General features: G+C 36.7%; 1 protein-coding gene across 1 annotated transcript in view; it reads right to left on the bottom strand.

Moving 5' to 3' along the window:
• Positions 1–6,156: 6,156 nt before the first annotated feature.
• Positions 6,157–22,420, bottom strand: part of ADSS2 (adenylosuccinate synthase 2) — a 37,972-nt gene continuing 21,708 nt past the window's right edge. Inside the window, exons 6-13 of the mRNA XM_058834898.1 lie at positions 19,774–19,881; positions 19,404–19,485; positions 17,613–17,739; positions 14,587–14,741; positions 14,036–14,160; positions 12,946–13,043; positions 8,217–8,366; positions 6,157–7,475 (exon numbers count right to left, since the gene is read on the bottom strand). Coding sequence (XP_058690881.1) covers positions 7,423–7,475; positions 8,217–8,366; positions 12,946–13,043; positions 14,036–14,160; positions 14,587–14,741; positions 17,613–17,739; positions 19,404–19,485; positions 19,774–19,881 — 898 coding nt within the window. The 3' untranslated portion in view covers positions 6,157–7,422. The remainder of the gene's footprint in view (positions 7,476–8,216; positions 8,367–12,945; positions 13,044–14,035; positions 14,161–14,586; positions 14,742–17,612; positions 17,740–19,403; positions 19,486–19,773; positions 19,882–22,420) is intronic.

The following is a 22,420-nucleotide window of genomic DNA, read 5'->3' as shown; positions in this document are numbered from 1 at the left end:
GGATTATTATTATTTAGCACAAGAAGTAGATTATGGACGGTCCTGCAAGTTTAATTGTATGGCTGTGGTATTTAGATGTACTGCTTCCCCTTGACTGCACATGCTCCCTGCAGGTCCCTACATGAAGTATTTAACCTTTGCCTTAAAGCTCCTCTCCTCCCGATGGGGCTGTCTGTTAAGATTGGAGCCACTCTTGCTCACAGCATGATGAGGTTTTTTAACACAGCAGGTTTGAAAAGGTTCTGAGATTTGTAACTAAAGTTTTGTGTGCAAAGTTACTAGAGAAAGATGTAAACCAAGCATTCTAATGGCAAATTTAAAAACTATTTCTGGATGTATATCCAGGGTGAGAGAGAAAATTCTGTAACAAGGGCCCTTGAATTGTACACCAGGAGACAGACAAGCAACCCAAAGTTTGGAAGAAACCTTGTAGATTCTGTAGTAGACACAGTCACTACTGGCATTCTCTCAGGTAGCTGGGCTGGCAACCTGAATACATGATTCCTGCTGGAGGAAGGAAGATGCAACCTCCCCCATTTCCCAAAGACGAGGGATGAGAAATGCTTCCTGCTGAAGCCACGCCAGGGTAAAACTGGAGAAGAATCACCCCCAGGGACGAGTTGGGGAGAGGAGTGGAATCTCTGTTGGTGCTGCTGACTATGATGAGGACAACAGTTGTGCAGAACTGGCTGACAGGGATATGGAAATGTTGGTAAATATAACAGTGATTCTCAACAGCTCATATTGTGTGTGAGTGTTGGAGTTGTCACTTTTGTATGTTGTATAGCTACATTTTCCAAGATTGACTGAAATTATCTAAAGCATGAAAATACATTCTTTTGTAGACTGGATTGGATAAGGAGTTTTTACATCGTGCTCTGCAACTAAGTGGAAGATGCAGTGGTCTTAGTTTCAGAAAAAAATGGAACTGTGGATGTGTTCAAGGAGTTTCTAAGATGGTTGTGTCATGATACTATTCAAAACAATACTCCCACTTAAGATCTCTGGTGAGAACAAATTTTAACATCAAACTCCTGGAGCTGCAATATTAATTCACACTCCAGTGAAGTATTGCCATGGAATAGCCAAAACATAATTCATCGACTTTGATGGGCAACAAAGCACAGAAAACATCTACTTTGTTTTCCAAATACTGGTGAGTCAGTGTTTTACACACAGCAGCCAAATTTCATTCCTCAGGAGGCAGAATAAATTATTACTTAATTGTGACAAACAAGCAGACCATATCAGACCATGGATAAAATGAATCAGTTTGTGAAGAAGTTCTGCCTTGAGTCACAGAACAGCACATTTTTGTCCTGTAAATAAGTCAACCGGTTCCCGCATTAGTTTCTGCTCTAAGACCTGCCACTAATAATGTGCAACTCATTCTAGAAACTCCTTAGTTCTGCAAAATTTAACCTTTTGTAGAACCTTTTCTGTTACATGCAGTTGCTGTTTCTTTTCTTCCTGAGGGTTTCCTAATAGGCATGCTATCCCATAGTGAATTTTGCTATCAAAATGGAGATTAATACATTCAAGCCACATAAGCATATTATTTTAGATTCAGCAGCAGCTCTTTAACAAAAGCACAAACCAACAAAACACCCAAATATTTTACACTAATGCTTGTAGGAATTTGGCATATTACACTCTGCAAAAGAAGCTAAGGGAGTTTAACAGATCCTGCACCAATCTCGCCACCAGCCTCCTAAACCACAGAGCACACAGTATGTGCACAGGTCAGGCTATCAGCTGCATAAAAAACATCCACTGAAGATTCTTAACATTCAGTGGTACATTTTTGGAGGGCAAAAGTTTGCTCAGCTTTTAATTCTTATATTCAAAAAATTGCATTCATCGTCATAAATTCACGTTTTTTCAACAGAGGCAAGATTTTTGCCTTGTGATCAATGTCATCCCATTATTCATTTGTAAGCTCTGTACTGGGACAAATGTATTTCTTTTCCATGACCACTATACAAAAAAAAACCCCTTTCCACAGCTTGGGTGGGATTCTTGCTCTCTGGTCTGCTAATTGTACCTTCACTTCACTATCTTCCATTTGCTTGCTTCATCAGCTCAGCTGTTCATCCTGGAAAGGATGTCTGGTTTCTGCCATGAGCAGTTAGGATGGCTCCACAAGTCACACGCATCCACAGGAGCTCCAGGGTAAGTTTGTGCATTGAAGTAAACCCATGAGACCTGTGGAATAAGCCTTCCCCCTTTTATGCCTATTGTGGTCAACACTGCAACAACTTCTAGAGATTTATTACTTTGATCTACAAAAGTAACAGGCAGAGGAAACCATAGCTACATTCAGAAGTTTTTTGCCATAACAGGAGTGCTGCATGGCCTGAATTTATCATAAATTTGAGAATCTTGAATGGAAATTGCTGTAAAGAAATCTGGATTTTTTTTCTCCCCCATGGAAATTTGTTGTATTGCACATTGACTTTGAAGCGTTTGATGAAAAAAAAGAAGTAAAATGTTGTAGGCTATTTATATTGGGTACTCAAGGCTTTGAAAATCCTATTGATACTGAACTAATGCAGTTAGTTGCTTGACTCAAGGCACAACCCTTATTGGGCTAATGAAGTCAGATGGAGCCAATCAAACAATACTGAATTATTAAGGTCTTATTGTACATTCTCAGGCTGTTAATATCTATTAGATTACAGCTGCATTATACTGAGTGCTCATTTCAGCAGGAGATTAGAAAGTACATTTATAATGCTGGCTACCCTTTGGGTGGATCATGGTATTTACATACCATATGTCAGCATGAGATTACAGAATGATTTATGCTTTTTGCCCAGACCTTTCAGTAAACTGCAACTGGCACCAGTAAACTACAAAGCTGAAATGCCATTCCATCCTGACTCTGACAATTCAGCTCTCAGAAAAAGACCACCAGTAACTGGTATCATCATGCTTCATTCAAAGCAAGAAATTACTTGCCCTTTCTCAACACAACAGTTTTCCTGTTGAGAGGGACACAGAAGATAAACTAGGGAGGTGTGCTTCATTATTATACAAGCTAATCCTAAATTGCATGCAGGGAAAAAAAGTGAATAGTCATCTCATGTTTTGGAAAAAAGAGCTGCCCCCAAAGCCATGCCAACTACCAACACTTAGGTACCCCAGTTCCTTATGTAATAACCAGACCACCTTTTGTAATCACCAGATTGCTGTCAACCAGGGAACAAGACAAGGAAATTCATCCATACTTGGGCAATTGTTATCTAAATATAGTTACTCAAATACACTATTGATAATTTCACTAGCATGCATCAAAAGACCTGGATGCATGCACAAATAGATTAATCAGTGAAAAAATCTAATGGAGTATAAGAAAACACATTGCTTTGATACACTTGACTAGTGGTTCCACAGTGGCAGTGAAGGACACTGGGATTTAACAGTGTTGTCTGTCTAAAGCTGAATGGAAGATATTAGAATGTGTATCTATTGCAAGGTATTTTAAAGACAAGTCAAATGGGTTGTTACACGCTGATCAACAAAAAATGGTGTAAAATTTTAAGTAAATAATGCATCAGCTGTGTGTACAGAGGCATGCACAGCAGTCTACACCTTACCTTCAGTATGTAAAGCTGTCAAACACCAAAAGTGTGTTTTGCACTAGGTTTGTTAAGTTTCACTGTTTCAGAGACTATGAGCAGTATGGCCAGGAGAAAAAAACTCACCTGATTGCATTGTCTCTTTCCTTCCCAGCTATTTTGCCCTTTATTTTTTTCTAAACTACTCACACCTTTATGTTTCAGTAAGAGATCTGGCTGTGACAGCAAAAGGTAACTATCATCTTTCATTAGAAAGCAGATTTCCAGGATGATGGTAGACGAAAGCACCGTGACATCAACATCACATCTACCCCTTCATCTGAAGGTTTCGTGCATTAGCTGCATGTCAAAACCCAATTACATGTGGAACACAAATGGAAAGGCTAAGCAGCAGAAGTATCCCTCACTTCCCCTTATTTAGTTAGTAAAGGAGGCTCACTAATCTGTAGGGACATAAGGGCTATTAAATGCTATGGTACAGCACAAGCCTGGGAGATTGAGCCTTGTAAATATTTCAGCGGCAGCAAGGACAGAGTGAGATCAAAATGCCTTGTCTGTTATCAGCCTTGTCTGGTCTAACAGGTATCCGTGCCTTCTGTAAACATCCCATTAGCAGGAGGGGACACTTGGAGGAGAATCAATTTCAATTACTATCCTATGCTGCCATCCTCTCCCTTACATGGCAGCGACTGAAGAGCCTTCAGAGAGAGAGAGAGAGAGAGCACAGAGGAAGGGCCCAAGAAATAGATGCTTGTCAAAGTAAGAATTTTTCTCTTTTTACCACAGCTTACTACAAGTCTCTGACAGACAACAAAAAGCCTTTTGCCAATGAGTGGGGCAATTCCTTTGAGAATTAGTTCAATTCCTTTCTTAACTAATAAAGTAGGGGTGAGGCAGAACATAGAATTTCATCTAGAGCTAAAAAACTACAAATGTCTTCAAAGTCATTTACCTTTGTCCCTGCTGGACACAGAGCTGAAGGTAAATTATTAGGCTGCTGTTCTGTTCCTCCTTCTTGGTTCCACAGTTGAACATGAGGCTTGAAAGAATCCCTGTAACTTGTACTATTTGCTCCCACCACACTCAGGGTGGTGATTACATCCCATCTATTACCCCATCTGTACAAGTGAAATAACGGGGACAAAAGGAGGGAGAAATTTGGTAGGGTATAACCCAAGGAAAGTATGCACCAGTCTAAGAATTCACTCCAGGAAAACCTAAGCAAAACTAGCATGCAGAAACAACATAAAACACTTTACAGATGCCAAATGTAACCACCTGAAATTGAAAAATTCTTTGTTCCAGGTCATGGGAATAAGTACACACCAACAGATCCTAGGCCACATACACCTTGGACAAGTACTGGTTGGAGAATGTTTTCAACTTTCCAGGCCTGCCCTTGAATGGAAGAATCAAAGAAAAATCTCAGCTGAATTTAAAAGACAGAAAAATAACATAAACACTACTGCATCCAAGGCAATTCTATTTTGTTTCTTTCAAAGTACTGCACAAATACTTAGTATCATTTTAGGCTACTGCTGTATTGCTCAGAAATACTGCTGCATCTGGGAATATGAATTCCTCCACTGAAAAACAATGGTAGTTTGTACAGTGGAGTTACAACAGTGGAAAAACTGAAACCTTGAAGGTCTCAGCTTGGCAGAAGTGAAACACAGCTCTATAGATGTGTTTTATTTATTCAATGACTGAAGAAGGAAACATGCCCCCATTTATTTATTTATTCACTTCTTGAACCAGCTAGGCCCACTGTCTTTGTCTGGTAGTTTCACTGACAGCACAGATCACCTTGGTGCCTCCTACAGCTATAGGGGAACAACAATACTTAGCGATTATTACCTATTGTTCACATTGCAACATCAATTCCCTCTACTGCCTAGAAAAAAGTAACTTTTTTTCCTTCTAAATAAACACTGAAATTTATATTTCACACAGTTCTAGCCCTCCTTCCTTCCATCTGGGAACTAGGAAAATATTTTCAATTCAAGATGTCCTTTAGCTAGGGAGGCATGGTATGGTTCTCTCCTGGACTGCAAGACTGACAGCAAAATTAGATCTTCACCTTCTCCAGAAAAAAAAATGAAAATGTATGACATTGCTGGCTTTTTAATACTGATGAGACTGATCTTTACATGCAATGCTGATACAAAAGTTTCTCAGTGTATTTGCCAATTTTCCAGCATTCTGTGGTATCCACCTCTTTCCTCATCTTACTCAAGTAAAATACAGCCCCCAGTAACTGCTCTGTCACATGCAAGCAATTCCATAGAAAATGCTCCATAAAAATCAGTTTTATCCTTCAACCCTCCTGTTTCTCCTCTTAGGATGAGCAATTTTATTTTGTGTCAGTTTAGAATATAAAAACTGTGCTCACCACCTCAGCAGCAGCATAGTCCAATAAATTATTAAATTTCAGGCAACATGTGGTTAGTCCAGACAAACAAGAAGGCCTCGTGTATTTTATTTTGCATTAGAAATTTCTTATATTCATTCATATATTCTTATATGCAGCCTAAATCTAAAACTATTGCCCCACCCTGATACAAACTTGGGTTTAGGAAACAAAGGAAGTTTTATTTGAAGTGAAAAGGAAGCACATGAATACCACAGCACAGTGTATAAAAACAGTGTCATTCTCAGTAATCTGGAAAGGGAAAATGCAATTACTGGGTTGTTGAAAAAATAAATCAGATTCTTTGGAATAGATAATAATGGTTATAAATTTAAATAATTCTTGAATATTTCCACATTTCCCAACAATAATCCAAAGTATGTCAGATGTCTTGAGGTGAACACTTGTTATTTACCCCACACCCAAAGCAAATACATGGAATACATTAAATGTTATTTCTAAAGCATCTTCATTTTATAAATACAGAAGTATCTGCACTTTGGCAATCCCCCAGAGAAGGATCTTCAATTGACTCTGAAGAAAGGAATTTAGAAGGGCATCAAAATGTTAGACTTCTCACAAAATATAAATACAACCCCATTTAATTAGGGGAACAGTTTAAGAAGATACACTTGGAAGCAGATCAGAAGCACACAGTTTTTAAAATGCCAGGAAAAGAAAGAGTAACATTATAAAACATTTAACTCAAAATCAGAACGGTTCTTTAATAATTGCAAATGAACTTTTTACAATATCAGGTTTTTAACTTTCTGGGCACACTTCCTGGTAAACACTTGAGTATCCTCTGTGAGTTACAAAGAGTAAGTTTCCTGTGTTATACAGCTAAAAAAACCTGGACATTCATAACAACTTGGCATCACATCTTCTTTTAAAAAAGAGATCACACAATAATTTAGACAGCATTTATAGCATTATAAAATCAGACTCCCCCTCTTTAAATCACTCACAAGAGCAGTCATTAAGAATACAACAGCCTTAGGAATACAAATAATGAGGATGTAAAACTATTTGTGCAAAACTGCATTATTTTTTACTGTCTAAAATTTCAGGGAAGTAACACCGCCAAAAGCAGAGAGAGGATAACAAAGACATAGTCATGAAAGCAATGCTACCTTAGATTTTTCAAACAGGAATTACATTATGGAATTTACATATTAGGTAAAGAAAAAATCTGATGGCACCTTGAACAACAATGACAAGTGTCCTGGTAATTGCAGTTGAACAGGAATTGATACAGGATCATGTTAAGAGTCTCTTTGAGGAGTAGCAATTGATCTGGGGGTATCAACTCTAGCATTTCTTCCCATGCAAAAATCTATCTTTCCAACATCTTTGCTTTGCGGGCTACTAATGCATTTAAGAATGAGCAGTCTTTTGAGGAGTGTGCTTTCTTCCATGCATCTGAAATCTTTAAAACAGCTGGATCATTGATTCCCTGGATTTCCCTACTCCAATCCATTTAACTGCAGGAGAGAAAAGCAAACTTCTATTGTAAGTAATACAAAGCAAGAGTAGATTGTATCTTAAGATACAAACTCATCATCTTAAGCACCACATTTTGAACAAAAACACAGCATCTACTATTCACACATTAAGAAATGGTAACTTTGTCTATTGGTTTTAAAGAATACACTGGTAACTTCAAAAAGCAGGTATTCCTGAAACTGCATAATACATTATTCACTTTTTCAAATTATAAGAGAAAAGATAGTCAGAAACTATCAGAAAAGTAAAAAATTTGCATCATCTCCTAACTCCCAGCTTTGGATGGAACCACAGGATCACCTTTATTAGGGAGCACAGAGAAATGTATCAGTTCAGGACCTCTTACTCTTATATACAGTTCATCATACTAATTAATAACCCATAGTCCCACTGACTTGACAATAGTAGCAAAACTAAATCCCAATTATGACCAGTCTAAAAGACACTTGAGCTAATTACGAAAAAAAAAAAAAATAATTGAACAAGAACTATAGTATAAGCCAAAGAAGGAATGTATATTAAAATTTCTGAAAATTTTGAGTTCAACAACTAAATAAAAAGTAGCAATATCATAATCACCAGTGGCACCAGGTACGTCATAATAAGCACAGATAGAAAATAGTTTTCAGTATTTTGCGTGTTTGGCATTAATACAAAATACCAAACAGATTTCATGGAGCAGGAATAAACCTGACAACAAGAAAATTCGTTTTACTTACCAGGAACACCCAACTCCATTTCTATAAAACGAACGTAATTTTGTGCATTTACAGGTAGCTCATCAAACGTCCTGGCATTTGATATGTCTGTAACCCATCCTGGGAGTGTCTCATACTGAACCTCTACTTTGTTTAAGACTTCGTGGTTGGCTGAGAAACAAACAGAAACAAAAATTTTATGTCCATGGGTACTGTATATTCTCTATTATGAAACATTAATGGTAAAGCTTTTATTCTTTCCTTACACACAGAGGTTTGCTCATAAGGTAATACAAGCACTGCAGCCAAAGTGTTGGGTTTTTTGTTAATATAAGCAATGGGGGAAAAAAATCCAGAAACCATCAGGATTCAGACTTTATGAATTCCAGTGCTCAGTCACATGCATATATTTTGCTGAAACCATAATTTTTTCAGTTCAGAAAACAGCTCTTCAGGAAAGTAATTCCCCAAAATGTTCTGATTTTTTTTTTTTTCCCTCAACAAATACTGAGATCCAGATCCCTCTTAATGAAGGAACTAAGAAAGCAAAATTAAGAACCAGCTTGTAAGTATCAAGCAGCTAGAACATATTTTAAAATGGCGTAGGACTGTACCTTTTACTAAACATAAAATGTAGTTAAGACTTAACAGACTTCTGATGCTCACAGACCCTTTGCCCCCAAAACTCTGTGTGGAGTCCCACAGGATGTATGAACAGTAACTGTTCCCACTACTTCTCAGAACAGAAGCAGTATTTTGTCCTTCATTTAGTAACTTGCTACAATGTTGTCCTATGAATCTAGGAATCCTGTGATGATTTCTTATACTGAAAAACATGCTAGGCATACTGTTCTGGAACTGAAATACTCCAGTAATTATCTGAACATTAAGTCTTTCAATGACACAGGGCAGCAAAAGAAAGGGCTTGAGTCTGAAAATGATCAAAATATATTGATAAAAAAAATAGGAAGAGTCAGGCATTCCTTCTTGCTTTCATGAAGAAGAGGGCATAACAATGTTATGTAGGCTCTGTGTCTCAGTTCAAGTCACTCCTGCCAGGACAGCTACTCAGCCTGGGAAAGGGTTTGAGGTACAAGAGGCACAGTAGAGATGCAACTACAAAACCACATGCTAATCTAATGTGTGCATCCAGCAAACTCAAGCTCAGCATACTGAACAATTTGTCCTGATGCAGGCAATAGTTCAACAGCAGCAGTGCTGTATGGACTGCCTTAATGGACTAGGCATTTTCAGAAAGAAAGAAGACTGCTCTGCTGTCCTCCAAGTCTCTAACATCAAATAAATGTGCAAAGTTTTGGACCAAGGTATTCCCAGGTTGAGGGAATCCTGAACCAATACTCATGGTAATGACAATACACAGGCACATTAAGAATGTTTGGTTGTAGGAGCCAAGGATAAGCACTTTATTGTGAGCAGTAACAACTGAGGCGTTGTCTGCTGTCCAGGTGATCTGTACAACAGAACAAACACACTCCAAGTGCAAAACCACAAACTAATCTCCCAGCAGCACAGATGGTTGCTAGCCTCACTCTTTCTGAAGAGGTAAAGTGAATGAACACCTCATCTTAGATGTCGACAGACCCTTTTTCTTTGAAGCCTCTCTGATGAGGTTAAAGGGAGACAGCTGAAAGCATTTGGTACTGAACAGTCTAATATTGACTATAATCTTCCATTAGCCTGTGTTAGTTCAATTCTTTATGTTCCCCTAAGAGAGAAGAAGAAGGGATGCATTGTTTTATGTTTCAAAGGATTCTTTAATTTTGTTCCAGCAGGTGTGATACAAGATGACGTGTGGTAAAGACAAGACAGAAATTGAGCTCAGTGTAGTACCAGATCTAGACACCATCTAGATTTCTCTTAGATTTTCACCGAGGGGATTTATCTTTAAGGGTTTCTAGAATGTTCCTTAACAGGTTAACTATATAACAGAGCAAATATAATGGTATCATAATTTGAAGAGTGATGTTACTTCAAAGTCAGAAAAAAACCCCTCAGATTTGGGACCTGGGAACCTTTGTAAGAGAAAGATACTCCAGCAATTTCCAGAAACTGAATATGGAAACAGTCATGTAGCTCAGACCAAAGGTGCATCCAGAATAGCGTCCCAGCTCTTTAATCTACAGCAAATGCCCAGGGAAAAAGTGCAAGTAAAAAAACCAAGCATGAAAGTAAAGCTTGTCCGAAGTAATCACTTAATTTACTAAACATCTGTGTTTTCAAAGTCTCCTGAGCTAGAGGTTATGTCTCTCCGTGCTGAAATCAATAGATGTCTGAACTCAGACAGGAGACTTTAGAGAACTAGACCACAGCTTTCACATTCTTTTTAAACTGATTGGCTCAAATCTAGCAGGAAGTTCTGTCTTCCATAAACCCCTGTCAATGGCCAGCAAAAGGCTACAGCCTCAGTAACACCAACTGAAGTCAGCCATAAATTTACAAGACATTTTAGCTTCTTGCTTAAGAGGCAATTATGAAATGCACACAGAAAACTAAGCTTAAAAAAAAAAAAACTGAGACTGGTATGATTCCCTGATCCAGGTGGAAAAAGGAACAATATATGAAACATGGCACACTTTTCCTGAGATGTTAGGTACTGTGTGCGCTTCAAATTTAGAGACAGTTATTTCACAAGAAGGGTAAATCATGAACATCTCCAAGAGAGTGGGAGGGTAGGAAGGGTAGAAAGAAAAAGTCTGCCAGTGAGAGCTTCCCAGACTAGTTTTCTTCTAAATTAAATTCAAATGTCAGTGGCCCATTTGGAAAAAAAAAAAAATTATACAAGCACACAGCATGCAGAAATGCAGACATCAGATACAGTCTAATAGTCTGCAAAACACAAAGTGGGAATAAAGTTACCTTCTGTTTTTTATGCCAGGGGCAGGGGTAACCTGCACCATGTGTGTTGAAAATGCTGCCAAATGTTGAGGAGTATAGCAAAGAGAGGCGTGGAACACACAGAGGCACTGTGAGAGACAGCATCTTCCAGATTACCAGAAGTTCATCTCAAACTCCTTCCTGACACTTTAAGGAAGACAGCATGTCAACAGCTTCTACTAAAGTTCTACCAGAACTCTTAGTTGTTCATACAGTAAAGAAAAATACAGGCAGGCAAGCCACACTGTGCTGCTATGACCAAAGGTCAGTTGTTACCTAGGGGTATACAGGGAACAAAGTTGCTCCCTCAAGAGTTGCATCTAACAAGATTCTGCCCCTGAGACATACAATGAATGGAAAGAAAGCCCACAAATTATTGACATCTCAATACTCTACAACATGACCACCTGCTTATGTCATCTTTAAGGATGGACTGTGAGAAAAGGTTTTCCTGGCTTGAGCCCAGTCATACAACAGGCTACAGGAAAAGCATTTACTGAGCAAGTCTCAATTCAAACGTGCAATCTCCATTACATTCAAAGACCATTTCAAGTAAACACAAATGTCCTTAATGTTTGGTATGAGTATCAATCAGGTAATATTTGAGTCTTAAAAAGGAAAAAACATTCCCTGGTCTAGTGGAAGACGAGTACTAAATTTCCTGAATCAAAGTCATTCAGCATGCATTCAGACTGGAACTGGCATTTCTGTTTGAAGATCCTGGACAGCAAATCAGTTAGAGAACTCCCACAGGCATATGAAGAAACAAAAGAGTTTTTTTAATTCCTTATGAATTACTGTTAACAGATATGTGCTGTTTTCAAGGACTAGTGGCAGATCACCTCTTATTCCTTTATACATAATTACTTTCTACTACATAAATCCTGCTGTGAGTTGTATCCAATCACTACAGTTGATCTCCTCACCCACAAGAAGTTCTCCGATGATGATGGTATCACATGAAAAACTGTAACCTGTGACCAGCCTCTAACCCTCAGGTACCAATTAAAACGAAAATAGGCATCTATATGCACATTATGAAAATCAAAAAGCCCAATCTTTAGTACTGTTTTATGTTTTTTTTTTGCTGGAATATGTCTACCTATCACAAACTGAACAAGATCCATTACCAATAAAAACACTGGCTTTGTGACAGTTGAATATTTTAACATGCAGGTACACTCTTGAAGTAAAAATGACCACTGTCCTCCTCAGGAACTACAATTTCTATCATGCTAAACTGATGTACATGGGCCATGCATTAGAAAATTGTCTTGCTTTCTCCTAAACTAGTTGTTCGTTTCTTGCCCTACCCCTTGTCTCTCTTTCACACTATGTAGCTTTTGTAGGTTTTTGGCTGCTCTGTGAATCATTAAAGGGAAATTAACTGTTAGAAAAGTACAGAGAGAAAGAAAAGCTTGGCTTTTCAACAGGACCAGCTCTCTAATGGGGTTTAATGCACGCTTAAATGAAGACCTGGCCTGCTAAAAATGGGCATCAATACAGTAGTGGGAACAAGATAATAGAGTTTAGAGTATGAAAAAAGCTTCCAATTTAGTTTAAAGGTGATGCAGCCTTTATAAAATAAAAAGGACAAGTAGTAGCAACATTTATGTTTGACAAACTTTATTTAGTTATTTGGACCTTTCTAGAAGATAAAATCCAGTATTTGGTAAAGGTATCTTTAGGGTGCAGGTATGGTGAAAGATATGTCTGGTGCATCTGGAAGACATTAATAGCTTGACGCTGAAGTAAAATAATGCACTTTTAAGTTTTACAAGTAGAAGTCAAACGCATTTAAAAGTACCACATTACATTTCACCAAAATCTAATATTTTTAAATAAGCAGTCTTACCAGGAAAATGAGGTATGATTTCACCATCTAGTTTGTATGCAACACCAACTTTGATTTCTGGAAATACATCCAGGATATCCAATTTGGTAAGTGCCAATCTATAAAGAAACATTGCTCTGGTTAAACAAGTTCAACAACTCTTGAATCTTATCACATTGTTAAAAAATAAAACAAACCACACAACAAAGAATCAAACAAAATTTATTCCTGCAATTGATTTTATTTCTTTAGGAAAATATCTCATATGGCACTAATCAGTTGTCTGGTCTGACTGAAAAAAACACTCCTAACCAAAAAAAAAACCACTGAAACAAGACAACTGCAACAAAAAATGATTAAATAGGATTAGTTTTTGTGGCATCCTTCAATCTAGTACTACATCAAAATGTCCAAAAAAAAAAATCAAAGAACAGGTATTCTCCAAATGAATGAATTTGTCTATGGCTTTAAGTGTTACAATTTTAACTGGTGAGGGTGCTGCCAAGATACCTAACCATTTAAGGTATAACCATTTAAGATGACCATTTCATTGCATGATGCCTGTTGGTGTCTGTTCCTGTCCTCTGCCAAATGTTTCTGTCCTACAGTGAAGGCAGAAAAATAATCAAACACTGGCTCTACAAATACCTGGTTGCATATTTTTTAAAACAAAACCCACAAAGAACAAGAAAAACGGAAGTATTTAAACAAAATATGTATTTACACTATTTGATCTGCTAGAATTTTTATAGCAGGTTCTTTCAGGCACCTATCTTTTATTTTTATTAACATCCCAAAGACATATCCATATTTTTAATATTTACACATACTAACGGAGATACTGATGGGTTCCCATCTAATTTTGAAGATAAATTAATAAAAGAAATCTCCATAAAGGAGAGAAAAATCTGCATGTATGAATATGTCAAATGTAAAAATATTTAATGATAAGAAAAATGAGGAACAGCTAATTTATCAAAATATCAAAACAATCAACAGATCCGTTTTAACAGTGCAAATGTTACTAACTAGTATATGCACAATTTACAGTAATCCACAACACTTCATGATTTTCTGTCAAGTTGCCAGCAAAACTCAGCAAACAACTCACGCAGTAAATCCATTAATCATATAGACATATCGGAGTGAGACAAGGTCCAGCCAGCCACATCTTCTCTTCCTACCAGTGGTAACACCAAACTCTTTGCCTCTCTGTTGCAGCAATTCTCCAATTTCCTAACAAAGAATAAGACATATGACTGTGTGGGTTTCTTTTGATTTGCAATACATGATGCAAATGTTTAATTAACATTTTACAATATATTGTAAATTACCTTTAAAGTCCTTCCCCCAGTTATTCACAATGCTGTCCATTTGGATGAAGACAGCAACACAAAATGTTCTAATCCAAGAGAACAATTTTTAGGCAAACTTCAAAATCTGTTCCTGCTCTAACCTTCTATTCCACAGAAATGTCTGAGAAAATTGCAATCAGGTTTGGCAGTCCTGTAAGCTCAGTCTAGAATCAGAAGATTGAGACATCCAAACACACTGTCACCTATGTACTTGCACTTAACCATTGTTAACAGTGACTTAATAAAAGACAGACGATACACCAAGTTGTTTCACCCAGCAGGTCACACCTGAAGCTGTAATACTCACATTATCCTGTTCAGTAGGAAAGGCACCAATTCCAACTCTGGTTGTGTAGGCTTTCACAACCCCATACACTTCCCCAACATTCTGTGGCGGCATACCCAGACCTGTGCACACACCTCCAACTGTGCAGTTTGATGAAGTCACAAAAGGGTATGTGCCTATTAAAAACCAAACACTGGCTTTAGAAAGTTATTGAAACACTAGGCTTAAACTGTTCGGTTTTTCAAAAAGCCTAACCTGGTGAGAAATAGTATTTGCACTGCACTTACCTAGATTTTACAACGCTCAAAACCAAAACACACAATAAATGTATTTCACAGTCAAGAACACATTCAATGGGCTCTTAGCTTTGTATGTACATTGTCTGATCCACCTTCATTAGAAAAAGGCAGAAATCTTACCACTTACTTCACCTGATAAGGATGGACTATATACCAATTCTGAATGACTGTACAGGTAAAAAAACTGGAGTAAGACACACCAGAAAAACATGCCTTACTTTCCTACATTAAATATACTCACTAATTGAACAATGCAAAAATCTGAAGAGAGACTCTTAAGAAAACAGTATTAAAAGGTTAGAGAATAGAGGTTCACTATTTTTAATTTTAGGAGGAAAAAATAAAATACAAACGCTACAAACTGATTGGCACATTATAAGGATAAGAAATTGCAATGAAATGCAGAATTCTGAAAAGAACAACTTTGCTTGCATAATCAAATGAAAAAAGAAGACTCCTGGAATATAGTCTAGTGGTACAAGTTTGTCACTAGTTAAATATTCAGCAGTCATTTAAAATGCAGCCTGGACTGCAAAGAAAAAGAGTTAAACATCTCAAAATTCTCAGGTTTATACCTTTTTTTTTATTAAGTAGTGGAAAATGAAATTGAGCATGCCAGTCCTCAGCAAAATTGTGAACAAATACTTCAGCCTCATTATAACTGCACATAAGCAAGAAACTTCTACCTGTTGTGTCAGACTTTTTTCAATGTCTTTTGATATGAATCAGAGATAAGTAAGAAAGGAACAACCAAGACAAAAGGAACTAAAAGCAATACAGTTCTTTCAGCAATACAGACATCTTTACAAAGTCAAAAATCCTTCAGAGACCGAACAATGAGGTTTCACTCAATGATTATTATTACTGAAGATTAGCTTCAGGTATCTCAAATCACTCCAGAGAAACACTCAGGCTTACAGGTGATATGTAACAGCACTTTGCAAGCATTAATTAGTTTTTAATCTTAGAACACAGTAGTAAAGCTTTTCTTAGTACTGACAGATGAATTTAGCTAGTGGATGTCAAAAACAGAGTCAATGAGTAGTTCTTACTCACTTTCACCTCCCAGCGATATTTATATATTTACTTTTTTATATTTATATTATATAATTTATATTTATTATTTATTTATATTTACACTATATATTTACATTGTTTTATCATTACTCTGTGCTTAAAAACACAGAAGATCACACATGCCCACACCATCCCCCACCATTCCCAGACAAATGCACATGTGAGTTTCATTAAGGCTCCAGGAAAGTGAGATGAACTGCAAGCCCGGGGATTTACTATCCCCACAGCCAACAGAGAGACATTCACAAAACTTACTTCATGATTAAAACTTCTATGCAACAAAGCACAGACAACAGCCTCATTCAGAATGCTTAATAATCAAATTGGTGATGTCAAACCTTTTGACCAGGGCTTGCCTATTGTTAACACAAGTGTCCACTCCACTGATGGTATCTACCTATGGAGAGCAGATTTTCTCATATATTTGGGTCTCACAGCAGAGGCGGGAAAAAAATCTAACCAATCTGAACAACGCCGTATGTATTACAGACATACCTGATGTGTTCCAGACTGCCTGCACCTTCTAGTCACATAAAACCCAAAATACTCACCATTTACAAGAAAACAACCCCCAGACTGATTTTTTTGCAAATATCTCCATTTTGCATCAAAGATTTCCCAGTGACAAGCATATCTGAAGACATCTTTCCTCTTCTTTTTTTGTCTTGTTAAAAAAGGATGTGTCTTCTAATATTCAGATTATCATGACAAAGTTTGGTGCTTATACTTACAGTGACTAATCTAAGACATATCTTACTCTTAAAAAAAGTCTTTCAAACTGAGTATGTTTGAAAATGCCCAACACCAGAACTCATATTGGTTGAAAGCTGAGTGCATGCCAGTTTCATAATTGTTTGACAGCAGTCCTTACAGGCTTCAATTTCAGGTGCTAGCATCTTCCTAACAATAAAAATTATGCCATTCCAAGGCTAGTGAGACTGAAGAAAAACATGACTAAACACAGGAGCCAATCACATAGGCTGCTTATGCTTACACACAGATAGCAGATTATCTTGTCATTACAACATAATAACCAAACATAATCATCTCATAAAAAAGAAGCTCCTTCTACTACCTAGAACCTGCTAATTTATTAGCAAACTTAGAGTGTTTAAAGAAAAACTGCTTCATTTTGAATATCAAATAGATTGGGATAATCCCAATCATTTCAGTCTTGCCTCATTAGCAATCCGGATTACCAACACCTTTCCCAACAATGTGAAACAGTGGAAAACTAAGTGTTATGCAACAATAAAGACTTTTTTTAAAAAGCAAGCTGATTTTTCAAAAGTCAAGAAGTATTTTCCATATATCTTTTGCCTCTCAAAACTCTCCATTTTTATACACAAGTGATTTCCACAGATGCAAAAAATTGTGAGTTATTTAATTTAAAATTTAGAGATGCTTAAGTAATAGCTACACTCTAAGAGAAGCCGCTTGATGTTTACTGTCAAATTATTACCCTTGGGAGAGTCTACAACTTTTTGAAATAATTTAATTAACACACCCACTCACCCATCCCTGTATTATTTGCTAGTCAGAGTGCTGTTCTTCCAAAACAAGAACCACTTCTGCCACAAGAACAGCTTATTACAGGAGAGTTTATATTTAATGTTCCTTTTTCACAACACAAGTGTATATCAACACGTGTTCCAAAGAGACCATACCTACCAAAATCTATGTCCAGCAGTGCTGCATTTGCACCTTCAACTAAGATCTTCTTTGGTGGTCCATGTAAAGCCTCATACATGAAATAAACACCATCCCTTACCATTGGTTTTACTTTTTCCATGTAGCCCTGAATAACACAAAAGACTATTGTATAGTATAATTTCATTATGATAAAGGCAGCCAGAGTAGAATTGCTACTGTTCCCTCATAATAACGCTCATATTCCTTTTGAAGAGGAAAAGCAAACAAATAAATGTTAAATATGTCATAATGTGAACCTCAGAATTACGTAACAGATATGTACACTCATCCTGGGAGGAAAGAAAAAAGGGGGAAGGATGAGGATGAAAGAAAAATCTAAACTTCTCAAATGTTTTAGAAATATTCAAGCATGAGTATTATCACTGTACTGTATCTGAGCTTTCATTTCCAAGTGTTCAAAATGTCTCCCCCAAAAACAGCATGTAAGGAGTTCCACTTCTGGCCATCTGAAGCAAACAAATGAATATAATTGTGAGCTATAACTTTTAAGTAGAAGTGAAGTTATTTATCAGAATTAAGCATCAAATGCTGGAATAACACTGAGTAGCTGGATGCAAGAAGCCAGTAATGTTCAGATTATCACCTGGTACACAGGCTTTCTCCTCCAAGAGAATACATGGAAGTTCTCATTTTAACAATTTACTCCACATGAAATGTAACACTTTGTCTTTCAGAATGGAATCAAGTGCATTAGCATAAGAAAAGTAATCTTCTTCAAGCTACAAATACATGTGTTTCCACTTAACAAGGAGTTTCAGATACTCTAATCCTGAAATGCATTAAGTAAACTATAACGCATTATGAAGCAATCAACTGTAACTGGTTTCTAGACCTACATATTAGTAAAAATACTCCAACTCAACATGTGCAACAGACTTTACTTTAAGTAAAGCAAATAGAAGTGCTAAGAACTCCCATATATTCTATTACAGAGCTGCAAAAATTGAAGACAAGAAGAATGATTTCTTTGGACTGATTTTCTTAAAGAATTATCATGTAATTGTGTGTGTCCTCCCTACTCCCCACACACCTCAATGGTTTTAAACAATGTCACATTTGGTTGACATTTTAAGGGTTAAAAAAAATATCTCATATAGGTAAGTTTGTATAAAAAGCATGAACAAAAAAGTTGGGTAGAGTGGTAAGACATCTCACAAGACTTTCAGATAACTTGGATGATGTGCAAATTAAAACCTAATTCCAGCAAGGAAACTCCAAATCACAGGGAAAACATCACATCAGAATCCATAATTAAGCACAAGACCAGTCTGCTGGTAATCAGGCTTCATTAGTTCTGCTATTATCAATTTCCATTTTTCTATGTTGCTAGACAGTATTTTTTTTTAGGGCTAATTACTTAAAAACTATTTACTTCAGTTCTTAACTTTCTGAGACAAGGACTTAACATTCTGCTTTACAATGAAACATACTTCCCCCAGCTACAATCCTGGCTTTTCTACTAGATTGTATGTTTGAGCAAGTGTAAGTCAAGAAGAAATCACCCCATACAAGCCTTTTTCTTAAAATTACCAGTATCTCTCTTGAAACCAAGTTTTGAAATGTTGCCATTTCAAACAGAGCCAAGAGTGTCCTTAAGGATAAGCAGCAGACTCTTCAACACTGATACATATGGTTCCCCATGATATAGTCTAACTCCTCACACAAGCACAAGCATCAGTCACCAAGAAATTTGCGTATCAGTAACTGCACAGGGTGATTATATAATCTAAGAGACAGAAGCAGGCTTACCTTCAGCTTTTCCAATTCCCCTTCAATATCTATCTTTAAGGTAGGATATATTGCTTTGTACTGATTGGCTAACACCTTGAACCTGAAAGGCAAAAATGCTTCACTGAGGTTTCTGTTTGTTTTCCTCCTAAACTCTCCACCAACCCTTGATTTTTAGTGGCTACATATCTGCAATTATTTGGTAATTTAACCATTTCAAATAATGAATTATGGTAACAATCACAATCATGTAAGTTAATAAAATTATATGTAATTTTTTATTTTAAAATAACTTTTAATTAAGAAAAGTAACAGGAATCAGATGTAATTGCTTCCACAGGGTACTATCCAGAAACTGAAAACTATGATTACAACTGCATACAGTAATTACCTCTCAGAAAAGTCATCAAAATCAGACACAAGATCGCACATTCTGAGTCCACTTCGAGCTGCCTTTGAAGAATATACTGGACCAATTCCTTTTTTTGTAGTTCCCAGACTTTGAAAAGATAATAACAAAGAGTTATTGATATAAAGGTGTTTTTTCTTTAAAGCTATTCCACCCTTAGGATAAAATGAAATGCTGTTAATTATGAGCATTTAACCTTCTTTTAAGCATTAAAAACAAAAGATACTTTTAGGATACAACCTAGTGTCAGAATATCTCTGTTTATACAAGCCAATATGTTAATCTTCTACATACTTATGGTTTTAAACCAATAATATTTGTACTTTAGTGAACGCTTACCTATTAATTTGTACACAATTCTGAACTTTTATACTTAAGGAACCAAATGTCAAGAAAACATCCTTCAGTATTATGAATTGAAACTAAATAAACATCTTCCTAGAACTCTGTCCTGAAGACCTAAGAAAGTCCTCCATAAAGCAACAGCACAAAGAGTATGGATTTTAAGTTTGTATATAAGAAATATTTCATTTAATTCTAAATACCTCCGTTGGAGCCAGGAAAACAGAAAACACTGCCAAACATCCAAAATAGACAGAGACACTCCAAATTCTCTCTCTGTATTACGAGTTCAGGTATGGATTTTCCACTGTAGCTGATTCTGAAAATCTGATTTCTTTTTCTGACTCTTACCTGCCCACTCTGCCTGAAAAGACCTTTCCAGCTCAAGGTCTGATGATACAATATGAAACTTCCTAGCACTGACTTTACAATGAGAAAAGTAGAGCTACTTCAGAGAATGCCCTCTGCCATAGTCATGCTAAGTAGCCATCAAAATGGAGCCAAACTGGACCCATTACAGGCAGATTATCAAGTATCTTCCACATCATGCTCAGTATATTAACTAACTTTTTTAGGAGAAGTGAACAGGTTTGCAGCATTTTCAGAAGTCTGCTACGTGTTGCTAAGCTTAATTGTGCACTTAGTTTTAACTGGTGCACAATTTAACTGGTTTTAACACCCCCAAACCACCACACACAGAAAGCCTTCTCTAGTTATAAATTCTGCACATGCAGAGTGTCCCATAGTTCTTCATGCTGCCTTGAAGGTACCACACCATAACTCAATTCAAGAGGGTCTTCAGGTAAAGTAGGAGGCACAGGTCATACCCAAACTTTACGATAGTGAGTATCACTTGATACGTGAGTGAACAGAAATATAGTTCATAGTAAGTACATAACTCCTTAGCAGTTTGGATTAGATTCAAAAATACCTTGGAAAAAAATCCTGAATTCTTCCAATTAGACTCAATACCAAGTAATCTCAGGGAGTGATGTTTATCTCCAGTCAAAGAAAAAAAACCTTCTAATGAACTTTGCATCACATTGTATCCTTTAACCAGACCTGAACTTTGTGGCTTTAACAACTGACTCTAGCCTCCACCCCAATTCATACTCTCCACAGATAATCTTTTAAAGGAAGGGTTGGTTTCCATTTATTTTGTTTCATTAAGACATACCAATTAATAAAGAAGTTGTCAGAAGACTGTATTTACAGAAGCTAAAACAATTGCATAAGCAGAATGTATTGTGTTAGATTAGCTTTTCTATAACCTTTCTGCAAGGGAAGCTATATGATGAGCCATACCAGTGACAGTTTTTGAGCTACATTTGACCAAGCAAAAGCATTCAGTTAAAAGAAAAAATAAACTTACCTTTTAGAATGCTCAAAGTCTTAGGCACAGAAGAATTTTAACACCAATTTGTGTTAAGCAGTCAAATCTACAGTAAGACATGCTAGCAGACTATTTCAATTCCTTGCCCCCAACAAACAAGAGAGTCTTTTGATAATCCATGATAGCCTGTTCTTAGCCTGTAGTACTACTCTCCCCATTAAAGCTGTTTAGCCTTAAAATTTAAGAGGAAATAGGGTAATTTTAACAAGAAGCTTGAAAACCATATGTTGCAGAATATCAAGAACTCCACAGAAAGAAAAAATACAGCATTTTTATGAGTGACTTTAGTTGCTTTGAATATAATATTTTTCCTGAGGTGTTTTAAAGCAAATTAATTTGGCTTTCCCTAGCAATCTTTAACACTAACCAATGAAGCGGTGCCTTCTCTCAAGCAGCTGATTTGACTGACAGTGTTTTGAACTGCAAATATTGTCATACAGCAATTTTACACTGTGCTCCATAAATATTCAAGAATAGCTGATACACACTGATAATAGCTGATAATGGTTCATTAAAATAAGAATACTCTTCCATATCTATCTGTATGTTCTGTTTGCTTTTTAAATCCTAAACCAGCAGGTAACAAGGGAGCTGGTACAACGCAGACAAGTGTGAAAATGACCCCTTGTAAAAATCACTAAAAAATCATCACTTAATGGCAACTTGTGTGAAGCCAAGATACACTCAAAACAGACACTCTCTTAAAGCTTATTATTATGGATGAAACATTTTTCAGGTAAGTACATCTGAATTACTTTTCATCCATGTAATCTCTCTTTTTGGAAGTTCTAAGTTTATTGTTATCTGAGAAGTCTATAGCAGTACACTGCTTCCCAGCGGTAGACAAAGCATGGTTAATTCTGCAAGCTTTTTCCCTATCCCCAAGAACTAGTG

Source organism: Poecile atricapillus, chromosome 3 (assembly GCF_030490865.1).
Source record: "Poecile atricapillus isolate bPoeAtr1 chromosome 3, bPoeAtr1.hap1, whole genome shotgun sequence".
Classification (NCBI taxonomy): domain Eukaryota; kingdom Metazoa; phylum Chordata; class Aves; order Passeriformes; family Paridae; genus Poecile; species Poecile atricapillus.
The sequence above is the reverse complement of the archived record's forward strand: the minus strand, read 5'-3'. Positions and strand labels throughout refer to the sequence as shown.